At 48.6% G+C, this 24376-nt stretch overlaps 1 protein-coding gene across 3 annotated transcripts in view; it reads left to right on the top strand.

Moving 5' to 3' along the window:
• Nucleotides 1-2657: 2657 nt before the first annotated feature.
• The window catches only part of BCORL1 (BCL6 corepressor like 1), a 62694-nt gene continuing 40975 nt past the window's right edge, over nt 2658-24376 (top strand). For 2 of the 3 annotated variants that reach the window (XM_039250789.1, XM_039250786.1), the window contains exons 1-2: nt 2658-2770; nt 20220-20349. In XM_039250789.1, coding sequence (XP_039106720.1) covers nt 20264-20349 — 86 coding nt within the window. In that variant the 5' untranslated portion in view covers nt 2658-2770; nt 20220-20263. Of the gene's footprint in view, nt 2771-2855; nt 2900-20219; nt 20350-24376 lie in introns of those variants that run through there. The other variant, XM_039250787.1, reaches the window with a different exon arrangement.

Genomic DNA, 24376 nt, shown 5'->3' with positions numbered 1-24376 from the left:
ACGCCCCCAAAAACACGGAGGTTAAACGGAGAGAGAGAGTCATACATAAAGCACGAGTGAAAACGCTCACTCTCCGACCCCGAGCGGCGTTGCTCGCCACCCCCCCTTCCTGGAGCCGGGGGCTGGCCGGGGAAGGTGGCTCCGTTCTTCACCCGTGGCCAGTGCGGGGTCTGCGGCTGCCCGGAGAGGTTCCGGCTTCCCCGGGGCTGGCAGGGGGAGCCCCGAGAACTGCAGGCCCGCCCCCCCTTCCTCCTCCTCCTTCCCCTCCTCCCCCACGTGTCCTCCCGGAGCCCAGCGGCCTGATCCCAGCACCCCCGCCACCTCCCTCCTCCTCTTGCTTCGCCTGCTTCCCGGCGGCGTGGAGAAGAGCAAAGTTGCGACAACGGCCGGGGGGCTCTGCCCAGGTGAAGGGGGCGCCGCGGGGGGTGGGGGATGGCGCAGCCCTGCGGCGGGGGCGGAGGGAAGATAAAGAAACTTGCTTTCAGCCGCCCCCACCCCGCGCGGGTTCGGATCTTGCGTGGACGGAGCCCTCGTGGCGAGACGCGACAACGCCGCTGGGACCGAGGCCGGCACCGGGATCCAGACCGGACCGCGCGCCTGGGCCGGCTCGGCGGGCGCAGGCAGTGGGCCAGGCCAGCACCCAGGCAAGGGCGGGGTGGGTGGCCATACACCGGACCGAACCGGAGACTCTGGTGGCCTGGGCGCGGGCCGAACCCGGACCGGGCCGAGTTGGGTGGCGAAGTAGGACGTGGATTCGGGGGCGGGGCGCGGCTGGAGGGGGAAACCAGGCCCCGCCGGACTGGCCTGGGCGTGGGGGCGGGGGGCGAGTTCGGGGCACTTGCTGGGCTCGGGACCCAGCGGTAGGGCGGGGCGCCGCTAGGGGCTGGGCCGGACCCGCGGGGAGAGGGCGAGGGGGGGAACCGGGGGTGGAGTAGGGGCGTGGAGTTGCGAGCGGGGTCTGGCCTCGGCCGGGGGCGAAGGTAGATCGGCGGGGCCGCCAGCGGAGGGAGGGAGGCCCGCGGCAGCGCGGCGGCGGCGAAGGCCAGCTTCCGCGGAGTTTGTGCCCCGGCTTCTCGGGCTCCGGCCGCCCCACGCGCACAAATGGGGCTAGGGGACGCACTGGTAAGCAACTGCGAGTGTTAGACGGTGTTCGGCGGCGATTCCGGGAAAAGCGAGGAAAGGCACCGTCTGCAATTATGCCGCACCCCCCACCCACCTCTTAGTATCTGGATTTTGCTTTGAGGGGGCCACCGACCCTCCCCGCCACAACCCTTTCACTCTCCGGCACTCCCACCGCCTCCCCCCATTCCTAGGCCATCTGATTCTCCTAGGGGTACGTGTTTGCGGGGTGGACGACGGCGGGGCGGGGGGGGGGGCGACGGTATACATTCCCTCCCGCGGCAGCAGCCTAGTTCGTATCTTATTCCTACATGTAGCGTTGCTTCGAGTCATGTGGACATTGGGGTTTAGATAATCTAACCCCATATCCCCACCCCAAGCGATTTGATGGTTTTTAAGGAAAGGAAGGAATCCCTGGATTTCCACGCCTAGGACGAGGTTTGAGGATTGAGATTCACCCCCAGCTCACTTCCACGACCAACCCCTCTTTCCTTGTAAGCCATTTCCACGGGGATCCGAACTTTGGGGGGTGGTATTAACGTGCTTCTCTATCTCTACACAGGGTCGGCGTGGCCAAGGACGGCTAGTCTCTGAGGGAAAGTAGCAACCAGTCCAACTCGGGTCGCCCCCACCATTACTTCGGTGAAGGGGGCAACGCTAAGGAGATACTGGTGGGCAGGGACCCAGTATAAGGGAGGGGGCTGGGTAGTCGCCCCCGGAGGGACTCCATTTCTAGTAAGGTAGGGAGAAGCGAGCTTGGGCTTCAGGGGAGAGACTCTGGGGAGGGAGATGGGGGGGTGGCGGCGATGGGGGGGCGGGAAGAAGGGGGGGAGTCACGCCCTGCTAGCAAGGGGAGCCTCCCTCAGGCCCCTGGGAGACGGGGACTGAATGTATCCGTTCTGTGCTGCCCAGCAGGGGAGATCGGGGGTCTCTGGATTTGCACACTGGATCGGGCACCAGTGGCCTGAGAAAGTCAGGTCAGGGCATATGGTGGAGAGCGTTGGGGGAAAGAGACAGAAACCCCTAGTCTTGGCGCCCTGATATTTTCCCTTCCTCAACCTTCCCATTCGAGGGTCGTTGAGGGCGGGGGGGGGGGCGTGGGGCTCTTGCAGCCCCTAGGATTGAGCGCCTCCGCCTCTCCTGGGAGTCTAGCTTTTTGCCCAGCTTGCTGCAGCCACTGCTGCTGCCTCCCTCTCCGGAATCCGCTTGGTCCTCGGAGCGATCCCCTCCTCCTCCCCTCCCCTTCCAGTGTCACCGGGGCTGCTTGGCTCTGCCCCCTTCGCCGCCGCTTGCTCCCTGCTTTCGTCCCTCCCTCTCTTGCTCGCTCCCTCCCTTCGCCTCCACCTCCCCATTCCTCCCCCCTCGGCGGGTGGCATTCTGGGAGTTGTAGTCCCGTGGAGCGGCGGCTAGCGCCGCCCGCGAACTCCGCCGGACTCCACTTCCCGTCGAGCCCTGCGACCGGCACCCACTCCACCAGGCTTCGCTCGCACACACAGACACACACACACACCGCTCTCCCCCTCACTCTTTCGCTCGCCGCGGCTGCTGCCAGTGTGTGGCTCTGTCTCTCCTCCGCTTTGCCGAGCCCTCCCTTCTTCCTCTCAGTTCCTAGAGTCCGACCGCCGCCGCCGCGGAGAGAGAGGAGAAGGAGGTCGGTGGCGATAAGGGGCGGAGGGGGGGCACCAGATCGGGGCAGTATTAGGCGGGTGGCGGCTCAGAGTGGGTAAGAGGGAGCCCGGGTGGCGGCCTGAGCCTCCCCGCGGAGCCGACCCGGGAACAGGTGCGTCTTTTTTTTCTCTCCCCCAACCCCTCCACCCCTTTTGACTCCCCGGCTTTCTCGTATCCCCCCACCCGCTTCTTTCTATCTTAAGCCTTTCCCCAACCCTGTCCCTTCATCGCCCCGCGGCCGCTCTGCTTGCCCCCCGGGGGCGCCGTCCTCTTCGTGTCCCCGGACGTAGCGCTCCCTGGAGCTCGCTCTGTCCTCGCCCCTCCCTTCGGGACAGCTCCCCTCCACTTCCCACCTTCGTACCCCATCGGTGCCCTACCCTACCCCCTCCTCACCCCCTTCTCCCTTAGCCAGGTGAGACTTGTTCGCCACGATCTGAGAGCCTTCTTCCTGGCTGGGCGGGGGTCTCCATGGAAACGGGGGTCGGGTTTATCCTGGGGGGGACCATTGGAATTACCCCACTCCTAGGAAAGGGAGGTGGAGGCTACGGTCTTGTTAACTACCTGGCCCTAACCGTCCCCCCTCCAATTCAAGGATCCAATGATCGGAAAGGAGGCTGGCCAGGAGGGCAGGGCGAGAAAGGGCTTGTTTTTTTTTGGGGGGGGGGGTGGCTGTCCGTGATGAAGTCTTGAAGAGACCTGGAGAAAATACCCTCCAACCTCAGAGGGGAGGTGCGACGGTTGCTCTTCAGGGCTGCTTTCTCCCCGGTGTTGGGGTGCAGGAACCATAGGGTAAGGGGTACCCCCTAGGTGGCGGCGGGGCCTGGGTTCGGGAGTGGGAGTGCTGTGATGGGGGCAGGGGCAATTATCCGAGTCCCTGGAAAAAAGGCGGGGGATGACTTCGGAGCGCCCTGGCTCCGCTGCCCTCGCTCTAGGGGCGGGGGCCGCCGGGCCGGGCGCGGCGAGGAGGGGGCTTAAATTGAAGGAGGATGAGACGGGGGCAATTCATACTAGCCCCGGCAAGCCAGGGGGAGATCCGGCGTGCAAGCTCTCCACCCGCTTCGCGCCAGGCCTGGAGGCAAGGGGTCTGAGAGCGAAGCCGAGGGGTGGAAGGAGGGAGGCTCCGGTTACGGGGCCGGGTTTCGGGATCAGGGGCAATCCCCTAGCCCTTGAAGGAGGGAGAGGGATGGCCGCGAACCCCAGGGCTTCCTCTACCCCAAGTCCTAAGGGGCGTGAGGAACAGACAGCAGGCCCAGCGGAGCTGGATTCGAGCGGATCGTGGCTGGGGAGTGGGGGGGCTTAGTGGTGGGCTTCGGGGGGAGCAGTCCGGCGGCGGGGCGGGCGGGCGGGGCGTGGGGCTCCGGCGGGCGGCGGGGCGGGGCCGGGGCGGCGCTGCTGCCTCCGCCGCCGCTGCCGCCGCCGCTGCTGCTCCTGCTGGGGCCGCCGCAGCCGTTGCTGCCGCCGCCGCCGCCGCTTCTGGGCGGGGAACAGAGGCCAAAGGGAGTCCCGTGCCGGGGCAGAGGGCGCAGGCGGTGCGTGGTGGGGAGGGGGCCGTCCTGGGGGCGGGGGCAGAAGGGGGGTGGAGCCCCCGACGGGGGGCGGTACGAGTCCGGACGACGACGACGACGAAGAGCCCCGGGGGCCGGGTGCATGGAGGACGGGGTGCTGGGAGAAGGAAGGGGGGAGGTGGGTCCCGCGACGGGCCTCGTGGGCATGGCTCCTCGAGGTTCTGCTTCGGGACAGAGCCCTGCAGGGGCGCCCAGAGGCCCAGGAAGGAACAGAGAGGTGAATTGGACGGTGGAGGGGGCCCTCCTCGCCGGGGTCCCGCGGAGGGGAAGGCTGGGCCAGAGGGACGTCCGGGATAAGTCTGGGAGGAGCCGACCGCACCTCGGCTGGGGATTTCGTGTTATGGAGGGGCGGAAGATTGTTCTAGGGAAAGATGTGGTAGAGGGGAAAAGAAGAGGGAAGCAAACTGCAAACCCGGGAGGCCAACAGCCCAGGCCAGTGGAGGTGCCCTTCTATTTCGCCTGCACCGCCCCCTCCCCCAGTGGAAGCACTGTTTTTGTTTTATTGTTTTGAAATTTTCAGTGTTGGCTGTGGATGTGGTGGTGATACTTCTTCATTCTTGGTGTCTCCTAGAGTAGACAGTAAGGACAGGCGTCACTTGGCGAGGACGAGTCCTCGCCCAGGGTTTAGGGGCTCTTTACGTGAGAGTGGGAAGGGGGTCTGATAACTTTGTGCAACAGCCGAATACTCTCAGAGTAGTTTGGATGTCGTCCTCATAGCGTAGAAGTGGAATATAGTTGCAAAAATCTTTGGCCAGACTTCTGGAGGTGCAGTTGTAGGTTAACTGGTTGGCCGCATGGCTCTTTCAACTTAGAAAGCTATTTCTCAAAGTCACACTGCTGAACACTGGGGAGATGAACAGGGGATGCATTTGGTATTGGAAGTGGATTAGGTTGATGATAAAATCCCAAGGTTGGAAGGGACTTTAAAGGTCATCTCATTCTCTGTTTATCAGACCTGTCCTTGAATGTTGGGATAGGGACAGCTTTGTTTTGGGGGAAATGGAGCAGAGTTTAGGGGTACTCAAATTGGATGGGCGATGTCACCATGTGGTACTGAAGAGGATAGTACACAGGAAAGAAATTTGGAGGATTCCACTGGTGATTAAATGGGATAACCCAATCCCCCGAATCACCCGGAGGCTCCAAATAGAAGCAAAAGGTTGGGAGTGCAACCTGTAAAATTTTGATGGAGTAGCAAAGTTAGTAGGAAGGACTTGAGGAGTCAGGAGGAGCAAGGGGCTTGATGACTCAAGTTCAGAGAATCTGAAGGTTGATAGAGTTTAGGAGGGACATGGTTGTTTTGACTAAACCTTGTAGCTGTTGATAGGCAGACTCATCTTTTGATAAGGCAACTGGAGCGGCTGCCTTTGGGATAGATGGGGAGGACAAGAGGCCCAAGCCACAGGGCACAGAGCCTGACTCAAATTGACTTTGAGAAGGCTGGCCCTGTTGCAAGCTATGCAGCAAAGGTAGGATTCTTTCTGTTCTGGCTCTGAGAGTCATTGATGGAGGAAAGGGTTAAGGAGAACTGTTTCTTTAGAATAGGCCATAAGGAAAAGACAGTAAATTATTGGGATAGGGCAGAGGAAAGCTAAGTCCCTGGCAAGTTCTGTGGTTGGAGTCTGGATTGGGCAGAGTGGAGGGGAGTTCCAGAGGAAATGGTGGCTGCACCAAGGGCACTTGGAGATCTGGCTGTTTTGATTACCGAGAGCTGGAAGGGCATTGACTCTCAGTGGCCTAGACTTTTTTGGGGAAGCAAAGGGGTTTCCTCCAGGGGTCTGTTTGCCTTATTCTTGCTGCAGTTCACTACATAGGAAAAAAAATGTTTAGCACAGATAGCAGAGAATCTCACATGATGAGTCTGGATTATGGGTTTCAGAGAGGGGCTTCTTTTAGGGGAATAGAATTATGGTAGAAAAGGACTTGAATACTAGAAAGAAGGAAGGCAAAAACAAAAGTCAGGAAGAGGGTTTTTTAGGCAGTGAAGGGGGAAGAAAAGTGATCATCGCTGGTTTCACGTCAGGGCCAACTAAGGAAAAAGTGGAACCTTGAAATGTCCAGGCTAATGTTTTCCGAAGTAAAGTTTGAAGAACCTTTAGGTCTCTTTACACTTTCAAACCAGAATCACTAGGTTTGATGCAAAAGAGAGGATGATCTTGAGTAAAAATAGGGTATTGGAGAGAAACTGGCATGTAGGAAGAAAATACATATATTTACCCATAGGGAAATAGAGAATTTAGAGATAGTATATAGGCTAAAAAAATGCAGAATGTCAAAGAGGGTGGAATTAGGATGCAAAGGAGGAAGCTGTTTACTCAGATGTCATCTGGAGCTAGTGTCAGAGAAGGTAAAAAATTGCCTTTGATAGCCTTTGCCCTGAGAGGCCCCAGGAAGCAGAGGTTAGCTGGGATCCAGTGCTTACAAGTCTAAGCATTAGTTGTAAAATTAAGACTAAAATAAGGATACTGAATGGGGGAAGGAATTCATAGACCTAAGTAGAATGGCCTTGAAAGAAGGAGAAAGTGGGAATACACCAGTTTTTCCAGTCTGCAAGTGGGAGAAATCCTAGATATAGGGTGGTGAATTATGGAAATTCCAGAGAGAAACAGGATAAAGAACAGTGGCCTTAGAGCCTTGGGCCAGAATTGGAGGGTGGGGTGAGGGCATGGAGGAGAGGCACTAATCATGGGTTGGACATCTGGACTGGTTCATTGATTCTAGGCTGAGAGCTCCATTCGAGATAGAATAGAATGGCCACAGTGGGGTAGAGAGTTGTTTTCCAATGTCAGCCAGCATCTGGGATTGAGAGGGGAGGAGTTCATGGTTAAGTTGAGTGGGAAAGTGAACACTAACTAGAGTGAAACAGAGAGTGGGCTGGGGAAAGTGGAAATTGTTGGGGTAAAACAGATAGGAAAGGGGAGAGGCCACTGAGAATTACATAAGGGGGGGCAGGAAGACCCTAGACCTTTGAGTTTTCAAAAGGAAAGGAAATTTCTTGATGCTGGAGTTCCAGTTAGGTGTGGGTCTATGCTTGCAGAGGGTTTAGCTTCAGGATGGCCAAAGAGAGAAGTAATAAGAACTAATCTACCTCTTGGCCACTAGGATGCTAGTACAGTATTTTACATAATCTCACATACTAACTAGGCTTTATTGTCAGTTTTGAATAGTTATCCTTAAAGCAATGTAGAAACTGCTCTCTTTCTAAATTGTACCCTTTCCACTGTTCATAACTTGAAAGCAGTCTTTTATGATGAAAACTTTCTTTGGTGAAATCTGGTCAAGAGTAAAATTTAACTCTGTTTCTATTCCCATAATTCAAATGTGCTGTTCTGTTTTCCTCTTTTTCTTTTTTAAGCAGAAGCCACTCTTTCCCCATAAAACATTAAAACATGGATAATTGTTTATAAAGTGGCTGCAGGCTGCATGTCAAGGTCATAGTTTCCCTGGTCAGTGAATTGTGATGAATTTGAAGAGCAATGATTTATTATTTGTAAAATGTGGTAAATTTCAGATTTATTCATTGAGAGTATGTGAGGCAGGATATGTCTTCATTTGGATTTTAAGAAGATCTTAAGTTAAGCGTCCGTGAATAATTGAGAGTACTGAGGGGCAGCAAAGCTTTGTGTTTCAGGCTTCTTTACCGACTGTCAGCTAAGAAACAAAATTTGGTTACCTCATTGCTAAGGTATGTCTAGAAATCTTAGTGTTAGTGCCATTTAAGGGTATAGTCAAGTTTTTTTATAATGTTGGTGTCCAGGGACAAGAAAAATAAGCAGACTTTCATTTTTCCAAGTTCTATAAAGAAGTGCACAGTACGTGACTCTGATCCCCAGGATGAGTCAATGTACTCTATACCTGATCCATGAGATGATTAGGTATCTCATGATGACAGGGCTTTACTCAGTTTAACTTGGTCGCACCTTGTGTACATTAGTATCTTGCAGTGGTTCTCAAACTTTGGCATGTCTCGAATTAGCTGGAGGGCTTTAGAGACATACTGCCTTAAGTTAGAGTCCTTGTTCTTCTACTTCCTGGCTGTGTGGCAGGAAGCAATCCACTGAACTTTCTTGAGCCTCAGTGTTCTCATCTATAAAATGGAGATGATAATCCCAGTCTCACAGGGCTATGAGGATTGCACGAGATGATATATACATGGAAGACCAGCTCCATAGCAGGAGTCCAGTAAATGGCATCTATTATTACATTATGGTCTAGTTTTGCTTATTCAATGTAGTCTTTTATTTTCTCTATGGTAAACATGGTGTCAAAGTAAAAACTATCCCTAGCTCCTAAGCACTCCCCATGTATCTTGATTTTCTGTGCTCTTTCTCCATATTCCTATTGTATTAGTACATATTTAGCATTTACAATGTGGTAGGAAGGAATAATTTGGCTCACCACTGCATTTTTCCATCCACCTTTGAGGTGGAAGGTGGCAGTTTCTCTAATAGCTATGCTGTAACACTGCTCTCTCAGGATTTTAGGGTGGAAACTGAAGAGTCTATATCCAGTTGAAACTTCAGGGGACATTTTGGGCCACACGTAAAAAATGGTCCAAACCTAGTTTACTAGGGTGACATTTTAAAAAAACATTGCTTTCTGAAAAGGGCTGCTGTGTTTAATTACGACTGGTTGGGCTTTCCAGATGTCTCTTAACATCTGGAAGTTCTATAAAGGCTGGTAGATAGAGCCTGAGTCTTGCATGGGTCTATGACAAGGATGTTCATCAGCAATTGGATGGGAGAAAGCATGTCTCAAATACCTCAGGTATCACCAGACCAAACTTCTAAACACCAAAAAAAAAAAAAAAAAAAAGGGGGGGGGCTATAAAACAGAGATCCTCTCTGCAGCCAGAGTGGACTTTGGCCAACAGTCAGCTATGCCAATATAAGGAGAGAGTGATAGCTGGCCAATTTAAAACAGTACATCAGTTAACAAATTAATAATTTCTTTTTGGCTTGGAAATGCATTATAATTTTCTACCTGCCCTTCCCCAGCAGATTTACCTTCCTATTTATATTTTTCTTCAGCAGATAATAAAAGGAGTTACAGTACACACCTACTGTAAGTAGTAGTAGGAAGTCCATAAGTTGGCTGGGTTTAAAAATTAGCTGTGGCTAAACCACACTCAAATAATTGGAAGTTGACTTTGTTGTTTTGCTCTGGCCCAATTTTATTTCTATGATTGTCTTTATTGTGGAAGTAAGGAAAAGAAAGAAGAGAGAGTTGATAAGAGACCAAGGGAAGTAAAAGGCATCCAGAGACCCAGTGCTTTTTATGTGGGATTCTTGGTTTCCATAGGACCTAGAGAGGATTTTAGTTTTTCCCAGTAGTTTATTTACTGAGCACATATCGTATACATTGTATCATGCTAGACACTTGGGGGTGGCTATTAAAAGAAGTAGAAAATATCCTTTCTAGCCTTGGGGAGCTGATAGCATATATACACTCTATATGTATATCTTTGGTTTTTTTTATGTATACCTTTGAATGAGTAATTTATTTTATTTTTTAAAGTTTATTTACATTAAGAGAGAGAGAGAGCATGAGCAGGGGAGGGGCAGAGAGAGAGCGGGAGAGAGAATCCCAAGCAGGCTGCGCACTGTCAGCATGGAGTCCAGTGACGGGCTCAAACTCATGGACTATGAGATCATGACCTGAGCCAAAACAGAGTCAGACATGGAACTGACTGAACCACCCAGGGTCCCCTGAATGAGTAATTTATGTAAAATGAGTTGAGCCCATAGTCTGGAATGAGAGAATAGAAAAAAATAGTGTGATAATGGCCTTTCCAAATATTTGTGTGAGAGGTCCAAGACACTTAAAAAAAAAAGGCACAAGTTTAGTGAGGAGGAAACCTCTTTAGATGAAAAATTCCTTATCATGAGTGCAGTATACTGAAATGGAGACATCCAAGGGCCACTCTCACAGTCCATGGCATGGAAGACACAGAAGCATCACAAAAGGGATTCAGATTATAAATTATAATGATTCAACTTTGGAGTGTGAAAGACACACCAAATATTCACATGGTTCTGCTGAAGACCAAGACGGAGGAAAGTCAACTCTTATCTTTGATCTAGAAGAAATAAGAAGGGCTTTAAAAAAAAAAAAAGACCCTAGTTACTTAGCATGCCATTTTGAAGTGGCTATGCATTTTGAAAAGGACTGATTAATTTCATGATGATCTCTTAGGTTTTCTAGATATCAGTGACATCTAGAAGTTGTATAAAATCTTGTAGCTAGATCCTAGGTCTCGTATAAAGCTATGATGAGGTATTTTCCTTAAATGGAGTAAAATTACTTCCCTATAGCAGGAGATGCAAGTACTGTTTGAATAACAGGAAAAAAGTATAGTTAACGGGTAGAAAAGCTAAATGAACTGTTGGTATGAACATGTGAGAGATTAAAACTTTTGCTTTTGCCTCCCTCATTGTTGGAATTGATTACCTTTGGTCCTTTTAAGTGCTTTTGTGCTATTCTCAATTTTATTTTATTGTTATTATTTTTTTAATGTTTTTATTTATTTCTAGGAGAGAGAGAGAGAGACAGCATGAGCAGGGGAGGGTCAGAGAGAGAGGGAGTGACAGACTCTGAAACAGGCTCCAGGCTCTGAGCTAGCAGTCAGCACAGAGCCCGATGCGGGGCTCGAACCCACGAACCGCGAGATCATGACCCAAGCGAAAGTCGGACGCTTAACCGACTAAGCCACCCAGGCGCCCCTGTTATTATTTTTTTAAGTAAGCTCTACACCCAATGTGAGGCTTGAACTCACGACCCTGAGATCCAGAGTTGAACAATCTACTTACTGAGCCAGCCAGGCACCTCCTGTTCTCAATTTTAAGTAGGGACTCTTTTATTTCTGTTTTGCACATTGGAATAATCAGTGTACCTAATGAGGTACCTGAGATGGCTAAAAAATAGGGGCTGAAAATGCTCTTCCAAATCCCCCCACCCCAGCTTAGGCTTTGGATACTAGACTATATCACTCTTCAAGGGTATTGCTGCCATGTGAATAGATGACTATGAATGGATTTTGGCGGTTTTTAAACATCAAATCTCTGACTGAGTGGGGATCCAACACTAGTGGGGAGATTAAGAGGGGTATGGTTTGGATTAGAAAGGGTTTGGGTGGTTATACTCACTGAAGAGCTTCAGGGAGATTGCAAGCTCTGGTTACTCCATCGAGATAAAGGTCTCACCTCCCAAGGTGACTACTTTGGAGGTAACTACATTCATTTGAATGAGTAAGCTCTCATGTGTTTAACAGGTAGTTAAAATTCTTTTCTATCCAGTCTCATAAATGTTTATAGGCCAGGTTTTTAAACATGGAGGTACCAAGGAGTCTATGAAGCTGTCCATGCTATAGCCATGTGCAGGCAACTACTGAGTCTTCTCGCTAAATACAGGAATTAATGTATCTGGGAACAGGATGCAGTGTCTCCTATAAGACTTATCCCTTGGGGTACAACCAGTAGAAATATTTGGGTAGAAAAAAACCCTCAGGGGAACTAGAGAGTACCACAATGGATTAGTCATGCCGAAGGCTGGGATGAACAGTGCAAAGGGCCCCTTCCTCCTTTCAGTTGCCCAGCAGATTATTTCCAGTTGATTGTGTGTGGGGGGGGTGGGGTGGGGGGGTAGCATGTAGTGATAGAGAAGCCTGTTTGCATGAAGGAAAGCAAAGTAAGGTGATTGGGACTTGTATAAGGGACTCTTGAGTTTCAGGGAATGATATTTGGTTAATGGTACAGAAAGGTGAGGAGATATGGATATTAGAGGGAAAGCCCGTGGAGAATATTAGAACACCTTTATACGGAAAATCCTTAGATTGGGACAGTTTACACTGAGAGAACTTCCTCATTAGGGGGTGAAGTTTGGGATATATGATTAAGTTTTGGGATATATGAGTTGAGGATGCATGGTCGGGTGCGGCTCAGGCCTAGGGTTTGGATTCTGGAGCCAGAAGATTGTGTGGGCCAGGGTTAGGTAAGGTCTCATGATCCCCTTTTGCAGTTCTGTCCTGGCCCTGGAAATGTCATGGTGAAATTCTGGCCTCCATGCTGAAATATTCCACACTGGTCATTGGCCCCAAATCCATCATTTTCTTTTCTTTTCTTTTTTTTTTTTTTTTCGGACGCTTAACCGACTAAGCCACCCAGGCGCCCCATAAATTTTCTTTTATTTTTATTTATTTATTTTTTATTTTTTTTTTTTTACAAATAGTTTATTGTCAAATTAGTTTCTACATAACACTCAGTGCTCATCCCCAAAGTGCCCTCCTTCATGCCCATCCCCCCCTCCCCCCCACATCCATCAGTCCTCAGTTTTTGTCAGCATTCAAGAGTCTCTCATGGTTTGCCCCAAATCCATCATTTTCTCAGACCTCAATGGTGGGCTCCGTTAGGGCCAGGGCCCTGGCTAGGATTAAGGTTAGGTCCCAGGAGAAAATAGGCTGAACCCCCAGCAATGCAGTGGTCTCCCCAGAGGGCTGAGTGGAGGGGAGGGCTGAGTGGAAGGCACATGGAAGAAGGCAGAGAGTGACAAGGAGGGTAAGATCTGTGGTAGGGGCTCCATATCTAAAAGCCAGGTAAAGTTATCTTTGTTGAGTATGTGTACACTTTACTACTGAAAACACCCATTTTGTGGGACACCTGGGTGGCTCAGTCGGTTAAGTGTCCAACTTTGGCTCAGGTCATGATCTCATGGTTTGTGAGTTCAAGCCCGGCATAGGGCTGTCTGCTGTCAGTGCAGAGCCCACTTTGGATCTTCTGTCCCTTTTTTCTCTGCCCCTTCCCCACTCACATGCTTGCTAGCTCTCTCAAAAATAAATAAACATTAAAAAAAAAAGAAAACACTGATTTTGAAATATTTTGACATCTCTCCTGAGGCATTTCAGCAAGTAGGTGGGAGTCCTGGCCTCTTCACTTTGGCACATTGGACGTAAATGCCAGTGGTCTCTTGGAACTCCTTGGGGTTGTTTTAGGTGTGCTTTTCCCAGAGTGTGGTAGTGGGCTGGCCTCTCCTTTGATTCCGTGAAGTTTGAATGTGAATAGCTCTGTCTTATGGGAGCTTTAACCAGAACTCTAGATTTCTGTTGGAGCAATAGGTCCCAAACTTGGTTTTCTTTACACATTAGTCATCACTGACCCAGCCCTCCTCCTTAAACTGTCTACTGGCCACGCCTATCCTCTTGAGGACAGATTCAGGGCCAGGCTTCAAGAAGAATATTTTCCGGCTCTTTCATTTTTTAAAATTATAATTGCTTCCAGGTCACCAGACAATGTGAACCAAAAGAAGCCTGAGAGAGTACTACCAGATTTAGTTTGAGACCTTCTTAATCTTGAACTTTTAATTTATTGGCTAGATGGTAAGAGTCCAACCATGAACAAACGGGCAGGTTTCATGCTATGCCTAAAGGGCCTGGTTGTATCCCGTATGTTGTTCTGCACAGAAGGGGTCTTTGGCCACAAAGGAAGCTACATGCTTCTGGGGAACTTGTTCACTGGACAAACACACCATCTGGCCATTTTCAAGGTTAATGTTTTACCAAGGTAAAAGGCATTTTGTCAGATAGATGCTGTATTACCTTCTTTTGCGTCCTTCTCTTCCTCATATGCACAATGACCATACTTTTGCTTGTAATTGTTGTGAAATCTGCTTGTTTTGGCATCTTCATTTCAAAACAAAACAGAAAATGTCTACCTAATCTTCAAAATCTCCTTTGAGATTTTAGAGCTGCCTATCCCCCATTACCAGCTCCCCCTAACCCTGACATGGATTATAATTTGATGTTCTTCCCCTTTTGATAACATATTCTCTATAAACTTTTCTAAAATGTCTGTGTTCAGTGCTTCCTCACAGTGTTTCAGTTTGGCCCATGATGGTGAAATATTTCAGGTTCCCCTATTTCACTTTTTCTCTTTTGGTTGCTTTCTTCTGTGGGCCTGTTACGCCTTTTACACCTGCCCTTTCTTCTGGCAGTTATTTTTTTCTTTTGGATTTTTGGTGGGGGGAGAGATCTCTGCCTCATTATGGTTTGTCTTCTACTACCTGCATGCCCTCAGCTACTGTTTTCACCATTAAAAATTTTTTTAATGTTTTTTTAAAATTTATTTCTGAGAGAGAGATAGAGACAGCGTGACTAGGGGAGGGTCAGAGAGCAAGGGAGATACAGAATCTGAAGCAGGCTCCAGGCTCTGAGCTAGCTGTCAGCACGGAGCCCGATGTGGGGCTTGAACCCACGAACGGTGAGATCATGACCTGAGCCAAAGTCAGACACTTAACCAACTGAGCCATCCAGGTGCCCCTATTTTCACCATTTTAAAGTTATTGTTCTCCTATTAGTCCATTTTCTTTTTGGTTTCCTCTGTTTTGTAGTGTGGTGATTATGGCTGACTACCTCTTCTCTGCTGTCCACTTGCTGGATTCATCCCCTTGGATGTTGGTCAGTCCTCCTTAAGTGTGCATCGGTATGCCTGCTTAATCAAAAAATTGTATTTATTTTTTCAGCCCCACTATCACTTTGTGTTGGCAGAGCATGTGCTCTCCTTTGTTCTCACTATGAATTGGATGTGTCTTTTGAGTGTCTACTCCCAAAGTAGGGGTTGCTCACAGTGGTCCCACTGCCTTCCAGGCAGTGACCGGCATTTGATTCTGGGGCCATGCAGCTGTTCATTTCTTAACAATTACATGGCTGTGGTATCTGGTAAAATCCTTTGAGGTATTTCATATCCTTGTACCCGTGCTTCCTGGGTCACTCGGGATTACCAGGTTTCTTCCAAGTTCCTTTTAGGAACTTTGCCTTTAGCCTTTGATGTGATGGTTCCCATCAGAGAGAGCAAGAGACGGATTGAGAATGCACACCACACACAAGTGCAGGCTATGTGAGCAAGAATAAGTCGGCACACAAGTGTGTATGCCAGCAGAACCTACCAAGTGTGGTATGTCTAAGATTTTTCCTTTTTGCTCACCTCTCCTGGAAGGCAGTGTATGGTAAAGTGGTTACTAATTTGATTGGACATGATAATGATAAAACAACACCCTGGGCCTACCAGATTAGAATCTCCAGGGCTGAGACTTATGAATCTGTATTTGGAACAAGGTCCTTGGTGATTCTGGCTTGGGAAACATTCATGTACATTGGACATCTTGACTCTTCCAGTCCTATGTGGACATTGACACCATCAGTGCCTCTTTGGAAGTTCCCTTTGCTTACTCTCTGGCTTGGGAGGACCAATTTTGCCTTCTTGTGTAGACCACTTACCTCACTGCCCTCTTGCCCGTGCTTTCTGCCTCTCTCCTCCCCTCCTTCGCAAAGACTATAGTTAATAGCAGCTGTAGGCCTAACATAGGAAGAGGGGTGCTCTGACAAATTCATAACAGAAGAGTGGGAAGCCAAGAGTTAAGCAAATATTCTGTCTTCCAGATCTCATGAAAATAGGGCTGCCTTTAGGTAGTCCTAAAGTGTGTGACATTGTCTGGTAATTATTTAATTTTCTTTTATTTTGTTGGCTTTCTTGTTTTTGTTTTGAGGGATCTAAAAACTTTATCTAGGTGATGATATTTTATATGTTCTGTTTTCAAATGCTGGGATTCATTCCCCCCCTCTGATTTCTGCCCCAGGCCCTACAAACTACTAATACCCTTTAAATAGAACAAAAATAAACCCAAGAGTGAAAAAGCAGTAGAGACTGACTTGTATTTGCTTTCTACAGATATTCAGATAGGCACTAAAACTCAAACTTTGTGTTAAAACTCATGGCAAATGTGACCCCTTTAATTGCCTGATTCTTCTAATGCTTCATAGGGCAAAAAGATTTTTAAAAAGTACATGGTGTATCAGTCAACGGGCTGAGCTGTTGTTTCTTAAACTGGGATATTACAAGTTAGTCTAAGCAAAAGTCACAACTTGATTGACCAGGATGTGCAGGGATGGGATGGGATCCTGGTGAACTGATGTGAAGCAGATAGTCGATCCATTTGTCTTACCACTTGTTGAAATCTTTCTAAAATCATGTGTTAACCCACATAGCTGTCTTAGGAATGTTAAGGATAGTTTTTAGAGAAAGGTAAAATCATGAGTCTCATACAGATGTAAAAATGAACATGTGTTAAAAATTTTATTTTACTCATTTGTCATCCAGGGAACCAGACAGATGTTCTAGCTGGTTTAGAGAAAAAGTCCAAAAGAACAAATTTATATGGAGTAAAGGAATTGAATTGCAAATGGAGGCAAAACTGGTTTTTCCACAATGGGGAGGGAAGTCAATCCAAACTCTATGGGACAATACAGAGTTTGCATATCCATCAGTTACCTACAATTTATAGAGGTGCAAAACAACTCCAAGACAATGAAGTGTGCTGGAATCAAGCAGCTGCGAACAAAGTGCTATAGGTAACACATAGTGTTTTCACTGAAGTCCAGCCTTCTTTCCTATAGTAAGTAAACACTTTCTGGGGGGTTGATTTTGCTTGTAATTTGTCAAGGTCATCACCTCAATTCTCATCCAGGATTCATGTCCACATAACATTCATTTACTGAAGTACTTAGTATATGTAGGACATTGCAGAGAAACCAGAGACAGAAATGATGGTATTTCTTACCTTAAATAGTTTGATTGGTGGGGGAGACAGACATGCCACACTCTCAACTAACCACACTGAAGAGGAGAGTAAGAATCAGTGCTGTGGGAGAGGTCCGAATGCAACGAATGCAGTGTTTGAGGAGAACCAGAGAGGGAAGAGTTAACTGACCAGGGGCTAGGGCTGTGGAGATGACATGATGACATTTAAGCCAGACTTTGAAGGGTGACACAGAGAGGAGGAAGGGCACAGGAGAGGCCATTGCAGGGTAAAGAAACAGCAAAGTCCTGAAACTGGATGGTCTGTTCAGGGAAGGGTCTGGAGCTGGAACAGGGAGGTGGCGGGTAACATCAGAATGTGGCCGAAGAGGAGACCAGAGGAGGTTTGAGGCCAGGTCTTGGAGGGCCTGGAATGCTGTGCTAAGAAATTTGGGCTTGATTCTGAAGACAGGAAAGCTACTGAAAGCTTTCGAGGAGGTGGGGGTGGGGGCAACATGATCGAACTGGTGCTTTAGAAGATAAATTGATTGTAGAATCAAGAAATTGGAGGCAGAGGGACGGACCAGTTAAGAGGCTATTGTAATATTCTGCGTGAGAGATGATGAGGGCCTGCATCAGGGTGGTGGCAAGAGGGGCAGGAGAGGATGGAGATGGCATTATTAAGGCTTGACTCCTGATTGGCTGTGGGAAGTAGTGGGGGGAGAGAAGGAGTTGAAGACAACACCACTGAAATTTCCAGGCTGGGGGATAGTGGTGCTATTAACTAAGATAGGAAACACACTGGGCATGGAGGAGCAGGAGAGCAGGTTTATGGGAACAGATAATGAGTTTGCTTTGAGACACATTGAGTTTGAGGGGCTTGGTGGACATCCAATTAACAGCGAGTTGCTGGCAGCTGGAAATTCTGGTCCAGGTCTAAGGAGAGAGGTCAGGGATGGAGATACAGATTTGGGAGTCTTTGGTACAGGAAGGGGAGAATTGCAACTGAGGGAGCTTAGGAGCTACAGAGGAGAAGGAGCAGGGTGTGTGCATGCATACACACACACACACACACACACAAACACACACACAAGTGGAGTAGGGGAGAGCCAATGAGAGCCAGACCAAGCTGGAGAGACAGAGATAGAAAGAGGGCAAGAGAGACAGAGGGAGACAGAAAGACAAGAGAGGGACACTGAAAGCTGAGGCGTGGACAAAGAGCAGAGGGGAGGAGGATGCAGGGGGAGGGAGGAAGGGAAGGAGGAGGAGAGGGGGGAGAGAGGGGAGCCTGAGGGAAAATGAGGATGAGGAGAGAAAGGGGGAAAGGACAAGGGCAAGAGAGGAAAGAGAGGAAGGTGGAGGAGTGCAGACTAAACCAAGAGAGATTGGAGAGAGGGGAAGAGGCAGGGAAGAGGGGAAGAGAGAAACAGCTGGGAGAAGAATTGGGGAAGAGGGAGGTGAGGAGGAGTAATAGAGGGGAATAGGAAAGAGAAATTGAAAGGGAATGGGAGAGGGGGGAGAGAGAGAGGGAGAGGAGGAGGGAAGGAGGAGGGTTAGGGAGAAAAAGAGGGAAGGAAGGGGAAGAGATGGGGGCTTGCAGGGGTGAGGAGAGACCAGGAAAGATAAGTGCTAGATTTCTAGTGTAGGTGAAGAGAAGACCCTGGAGAAGCCAGCAGGCACTGTGTCAAGAAAGCCAAGAGAGGGGCAAGTACAAAGAAGGCAAGGGCAGAAGTATCCTGCAACACAGACATGGGGAGGAGGGTGAGCACAGGGAACATAATGGGGGGCTGTGGCTCCACTGTCCTTGTACTGCCTGTCTCCCTTGCTTGGAGCCTCTGCTGTACCAGCCACCGGGCCTGGCTCTTTCTGATCTTATTATGCAGCCTCCTTCTCTAGGACCTTTGCATAGGCTGTTCCCTCTGCCTGGAATGCTCTTCTGCCAGATATCCACACGGCGCACTCCTTTGCTTCCTTCAGGTTGTTTAAACATCTTCTCAGCAAGACCTATGCTCATTACCCACTTACAGACTGTAGCCCATTCTGCCCCCGCCACTGTCGCCATGGTCCTTAGCTGGTGTTATACCACCTTGTAACATAGTATAACAGGAATCATTTCACATGTGTATTGTCCATCTCATCCCACTAGAATACAAGTTCCACGAAGACAGTGATTCTTGGTGTTGTTTGGTAATTGTTGAATCCCCAGTACCAAGGACAGTGCTGGCATAGAGTAGTAGCTCAGTAAATATTTGTTGAATGGATAAGTGCTATTGTGTTGAATGTGGACAGTCTCTGAAAATTATATAAAGAATGAATGAAACAAACCCCTGATGTGACTGTATTTTACTGACTTCTTGGCAAAGTGGAGAATAGCAGAAAATTCTGATCACTAGAGGGTTCTGTTCAGTTGAGCTGTGATAAAAAAGACCTTAGCTAATAAGTTAATTCAAGAGTTTAAGGGTCTTAAGACAAGCTCATTGGGTAAACCTAAACCTCTTTTTCTTGATGCCTTGTTTTCTCTAGAAGGTGAATTGGCTGTGCAGTGGTTGTCAACAGCGACAGCTGGATGTTAGCTGCTGAAGGGGGTGGTAGGTCATGGGGATGACAAGACCAATAGAAAGGGACAAGGACAGAAATGTGTGGTTTTTCATGGACCATTTTTTTGTTTGTTTGTTTGCTTGTTTGTCACCAGAGTACAAGGAGTATTGCATTTGATTTCGAGGGAACTTTAAACCAGCTTAGATATACGTGTTATATCTATATAACTCCCAAGTGGAAATCAGAATAGAGTATTTTTGAAGGGCTTATAAAGAAATTGTGTGCTTCCTCTGGAGAACTTAAATTGGTACGTCACTCAAATACTTCAGTACCCGTGGATTAGAGAGGTTTGAGAAAAAGATCCCCAGTAGTCTTTCAACGCATTGTTCATATATGGGAACAAACCTCTAATTGCAGTTGGTTAGGCTAAATGTGTGTGGAAAAATATACTGTCATCTTGTTTGTCTGGAATAGATTGAATTTCCTCGAACACTCAAGCATATCTGTCTTTAACGTAATTTAAAAATCGCTCTAGGTGATTAACAGCATCTTCATCAGCATCCTGAAACCTATGGATTCCTGGAAAGCTGGGGTGCCCTCATCCCCATTTGGACCTTAATTTTCCATGGCAGGCTGCCTTGTGGGAGAGACTGCTTTAACGTTTTGGTACTATAATTGCCTTCATTTAAATGTTTCCTTATTAAAGGTGGTTAAAAGCAGCTGTCCCTGTTACGAGTTTTGATTTTTCGGAGTTCTTTTTCCCCAGGGGGAGCGGCCACAGCAGGTCCTGTCTGGTGGTGAGTGGCTGTCATGATCTCGACAGCCCCGCTCTACAGCGGCGTGCACAACTGGACCAGTTCTGACCGGATTCGCATGTGTGGCATCAACGAGGAGAGGTGAGGACGTTGGGAAGGTGGCTGTTGCTGGCTTCCAGTGAGTGGTACCTACTCACCAAAGGTGCAGCTGCAGCGGGGCCCGGGGAGGGCCCCTGGGGAAGAGGCTTTGGTTGCTACTTTTCTTGAGATGGGATGGTGCTGGGACTGTGTAAGTGCCCTGCTTTGCCATGCCGTCCCTGTTCAGATGAAGGTGAGGAGGCCAGCAGATGACCTTTGGCCAACTTCGTTAAGAACCGTCAGATTGTGGAGTAAGGGGAAGCTCAAGCGATTGCAATTTTTATTTGCTGCATCCATGTTCAGTGCTCAAGGATACGCATAGGATATTTTTGGTCCTTGATCTAAGCCTGGAAGAAAGGCAGTTTTATTATTCAGCTGTATACTGGAAACTGTTAGTGGGTATTCTGGTGATCAGCGCTTTCCTGCCTCATGAGGCTAATGATGATTCGCAGCGAGATCCTTATGAAGTATCTCAGGAAGATCAAACTGCTTAATGTAGTTGTCATATGAAACGAGAGTTGGTGATATGTGTGTCTTAAATTTTCTGTTCACCAAAATGTTTGGTTGACCAAACTATGCCCTTTCTGATCACTCCCCATAGGAAAGACACTCAAAATGGCCTTCAGATTTTATATTTGACTTTTGGGACCCTAAGCCAAAGAAACAGCCATGTGTGATAGTTGGAGTGCCTCTCTCATTTTTACAAAAGCCATGCTTGCTGGTGTTTAGTTGTTGTTTCAATCCATCAACTGTTCAAATCCAAAAACATCAGAATCAGATCAGTCCTCTAGAATGAAGAATGCTATGGCTTTTACTGGGATTCACATCTGGTGTCTCCTTGGGTAAATCTTGGAAATGTGTGCATGGGTGTGTGTGCATGTGGGGGGATGTTGGTAATTTCGAAGGGTAAAGGAAAGGACGTCTTTGTGTGTATCTTCTTTTTTATTCTGCTCTTGACAGAAGTGTGTACTTGTCTGAGGTTCAGGTTAGGAGAATAGACCTTTTTATTTTTTTTAAAGCCATTAGTGCCTAATAGTTTAATGTTCTCTGTGCTGAGGAACAAGTTAGAGATGGACTTAAAAGGAATTTAATTTTATAATATGAAAGACAGGACTAAGGAAAATAAGACAAAACTCCTCTCAGATCTGCATTAGAAAGATATTTTCTTTTGCATGTGAAGTATGTCCTTAGATAATTACTCAGAGATGAACTGGGGGAAGGAGGGTGGTGGTTTCGATTTGTGTAAGCATTCACTGGCAACTCGTTATAAGTAGTTGAGGCTTGGATGCAGAGATCTGGATTAGAGCCTTTAAAAAATCAGTGGACAAGTTACCTTGCTTCATTGTCCATTCTAAATCCTTGCTGAGAAAGGAACAGGAAGTGAGTCCCAAACCTGACTTTCCCTCTTTATGGACCTTTCTTGGGATGTTAAATTACCAAATATGCCTAGTGGTTAAGATGACCTTTTAAGCATTGTCACTTCTGATCTCATCTACCCTTTATTGTCACCTTCCTCTATACAGTCTAGGCCATGCTGCAGCTGATTTCCAAGATGGGATCCCACCTTATTTAAAAACCATCTTCCTCAGCCCTTTACAACTGGTAGAACTTAGAAATTTCTGGTGTGAAGCTGCACAAGGGGGTTAACTCTTAAAATTGTTTGAGAAACCTGCCTAGCTTCCTCAGGTGCAGTTAAGGACTATAGGAACAGGGGCAGGGTCTTTCTGCGAGCCCCAGATAGCTGACTCTGTTTTCTTGCTTGCTTGCTTCCTTTCTTGTGTCCATTCATTCCTTCATTCAACAAACATTTATTAATTCCAGCAAGAGCAAACCAACAGTCATGGGACACTGATGATGAGTGTTATAGAGTGGCATGTACAGGTCTTGTGGGAGTCTAGATGCAATGGCAGACTTCCTGGGGGAATAAGGGAAGGAAGGAGGGCTTCCCAGAGGCAGTGACATCTGAGTGGGGGCTTGAGGGATGAGTAGGAGTTTGAGGTGAGGGTTGGTATTTCCCACACGATGTGTTTGGAGAAGACCCTGGCTGGAATGAAGGTGGTCTTGGCGTGTGCTGGGACTCAGGCGGGGAAAGTCTGCAGGGGATGGAATCTAAGGAGCCTGATGTGTGTGGTGTGGCCAGGGCCCAATGGGAACTGAAAAAGGTCTGGATGGACAGTGGTGCCAGCCCTTAATAATTAGGAAAACGGCCCTGAAAGGTTATGGCCATTTCTGGTTTAAGTTCAACAAAGCCTTAAGCACAATTGCCCAGGGTCATCTCTGTTGGGAAGAAATGGTGGGCTTTTTTTTCAGTCCTGATTGAAGTCTGCTTTGACCCCTGCCCCCTCCTCCCTGCCGCCTATACCCTCCTAACCTTGCCTGGTTGACCCACTTCTTTTTGTGCACCCCTCCCCTGCAAGCTATTCCTGTCCCAGGCTCTTCTCTCCATGGAGCAATTTAATGTTTGCTTAGCTTTGCATACCCCTCTCCTCTGAGGATTTGAAACGTGGCCACACGACATTTTCCCAGAGCCTCAGGGACTAGCACTCAGGCACGGGTATGGCCGAAGTGGCCAGGACTGCTGCTTCCACTGCTGCTGCCACCTTCAGAGTCTCTGGGCCTGCAGGCTGGCTCTTCTGGTCTCTGGTGGCTGCCTTTGAGGGTGGGGTTCCGGCATTCAAGGTGATTTTATTCAGGGGGGTGGGGGAGCCCAGCAAGGGCAAGGAGTTGGTATACAGCTAGATTCCCTTTCTTTGGTTGGCAGCCCCTGCCAGTGGGCTCCCCAGCCCCTCAGGTGGGGTTGGCAAGAGGAGGGGCACTGCTGTTTGTTTTGCCTTGCCACCGTCCTCCTTCCAAAGCCATGCTGGCCAGTCCAATTGAAACATGTTTCTCCCTGGCCCAAGGCTGGGAGTAGGCCTTGCTTTTCTGGTCTCCCAGGAGCTGATGTCAAAGTATGTTTTCCCTTTCCTCCAGGGCCCCCTTCCTCCCCTTCCTCGAGACCCCTGACTGCATCTCCAGCCCTTGTCTGTCCTTACAGTCATTTCTGTTTGTCACCAGCAGTCTTTGCCAGCAGTGGAACCCTCCCACTTCTGCCAGCCTAGCGGCATTTTAAAGGGACCAGACGGACCTTTCCCCCCTGGTTAGCCCCATCTGGAGCCCTGAAACGATGGGGAGACGCTTATGGTGATCGCCCTTGCCTTTTTAGCCTCTCTTGTCCCAGGTACAATTTTGGAGTTCATCACCAATGCCCGGTTCCAGTGAGAGGAAGGGAGTTAGTAGGACCCTCCCCATTTTTGTGGGGGTTGACTGCAGGCTCTCTGACTGTCCTAGGTTAGGGTGGCTTATGAGGCAGACACTGGCTTCTTCCCGGGCTGTTGCAGAGCTAAGACCCAAGGTGGTCCACCTCCCCAGAGGCACACAGAGCATTCCTGTGCTTTTCCCCTTGGAACTGCACCCCGGCACTTCTGCTGGAGCTTTATTCTTGCACCCAGACCTTCCATTCAGCCACTCACATGGGCTCTTGCCCCATTAGTGTCTTCCCTAGGGTAGAGAGTGAATGTACCCAAAAAACTACATTTCTTTTTTTTTTTTTTTAATATTTTTTATTTATTTCTAGGAGAGAGAGAGAGAGACAGCATAAGCAGGGGAGGGTCAGAGAGAGAGGGAGATACAGACTCTGAAATTGGCTCCAGGCTCTGAGCTGGCAGTCAGCACAGAGCCCGATGCGGGGCTCGAACCCACGAACCGCGAGATCATGACCTAAGCGAAAGTCGGACGCTTAACCGACTAAGCCACCTAGGCACCCCCCAAAAAACTACATTTCTGGTGGGTATTTATCCTCTCTAGAGTCTTTTTAAAAATTTTAAGAGGGAGAGAGAGAAAGAAAGAGAGAGAGAGAGAGAGAGAAGCGCAATCAAGCTTCTTGCTGTCAGTGCAGAGCCCACTGCAGGGCTTGATCTCACAAACTGTGAGATCATGACCTGAGCCGAAATCAAGTCAGATGCTTAACTGACTGAGCCAGCCATGTGCCCCT

This window comes from Hyaena hyaena, unplaced genomic scaffold (genome assembly GCF_003009895.1).
Source record: "Hyaena hyaena isolate Hyena2069 unplaced genomic scaffold, ASM300989v1 scaffold_383, whole genome shotgun sequence".
NCBI lineage: Eukaryota > Metazoa > Chordata > Mammalia > Carnivora > Hyaenidae > Hyaena > Hyaena hyaena.
This window is presented reverse-complemented; position numbering and strand designations above follow the sequence as displayed.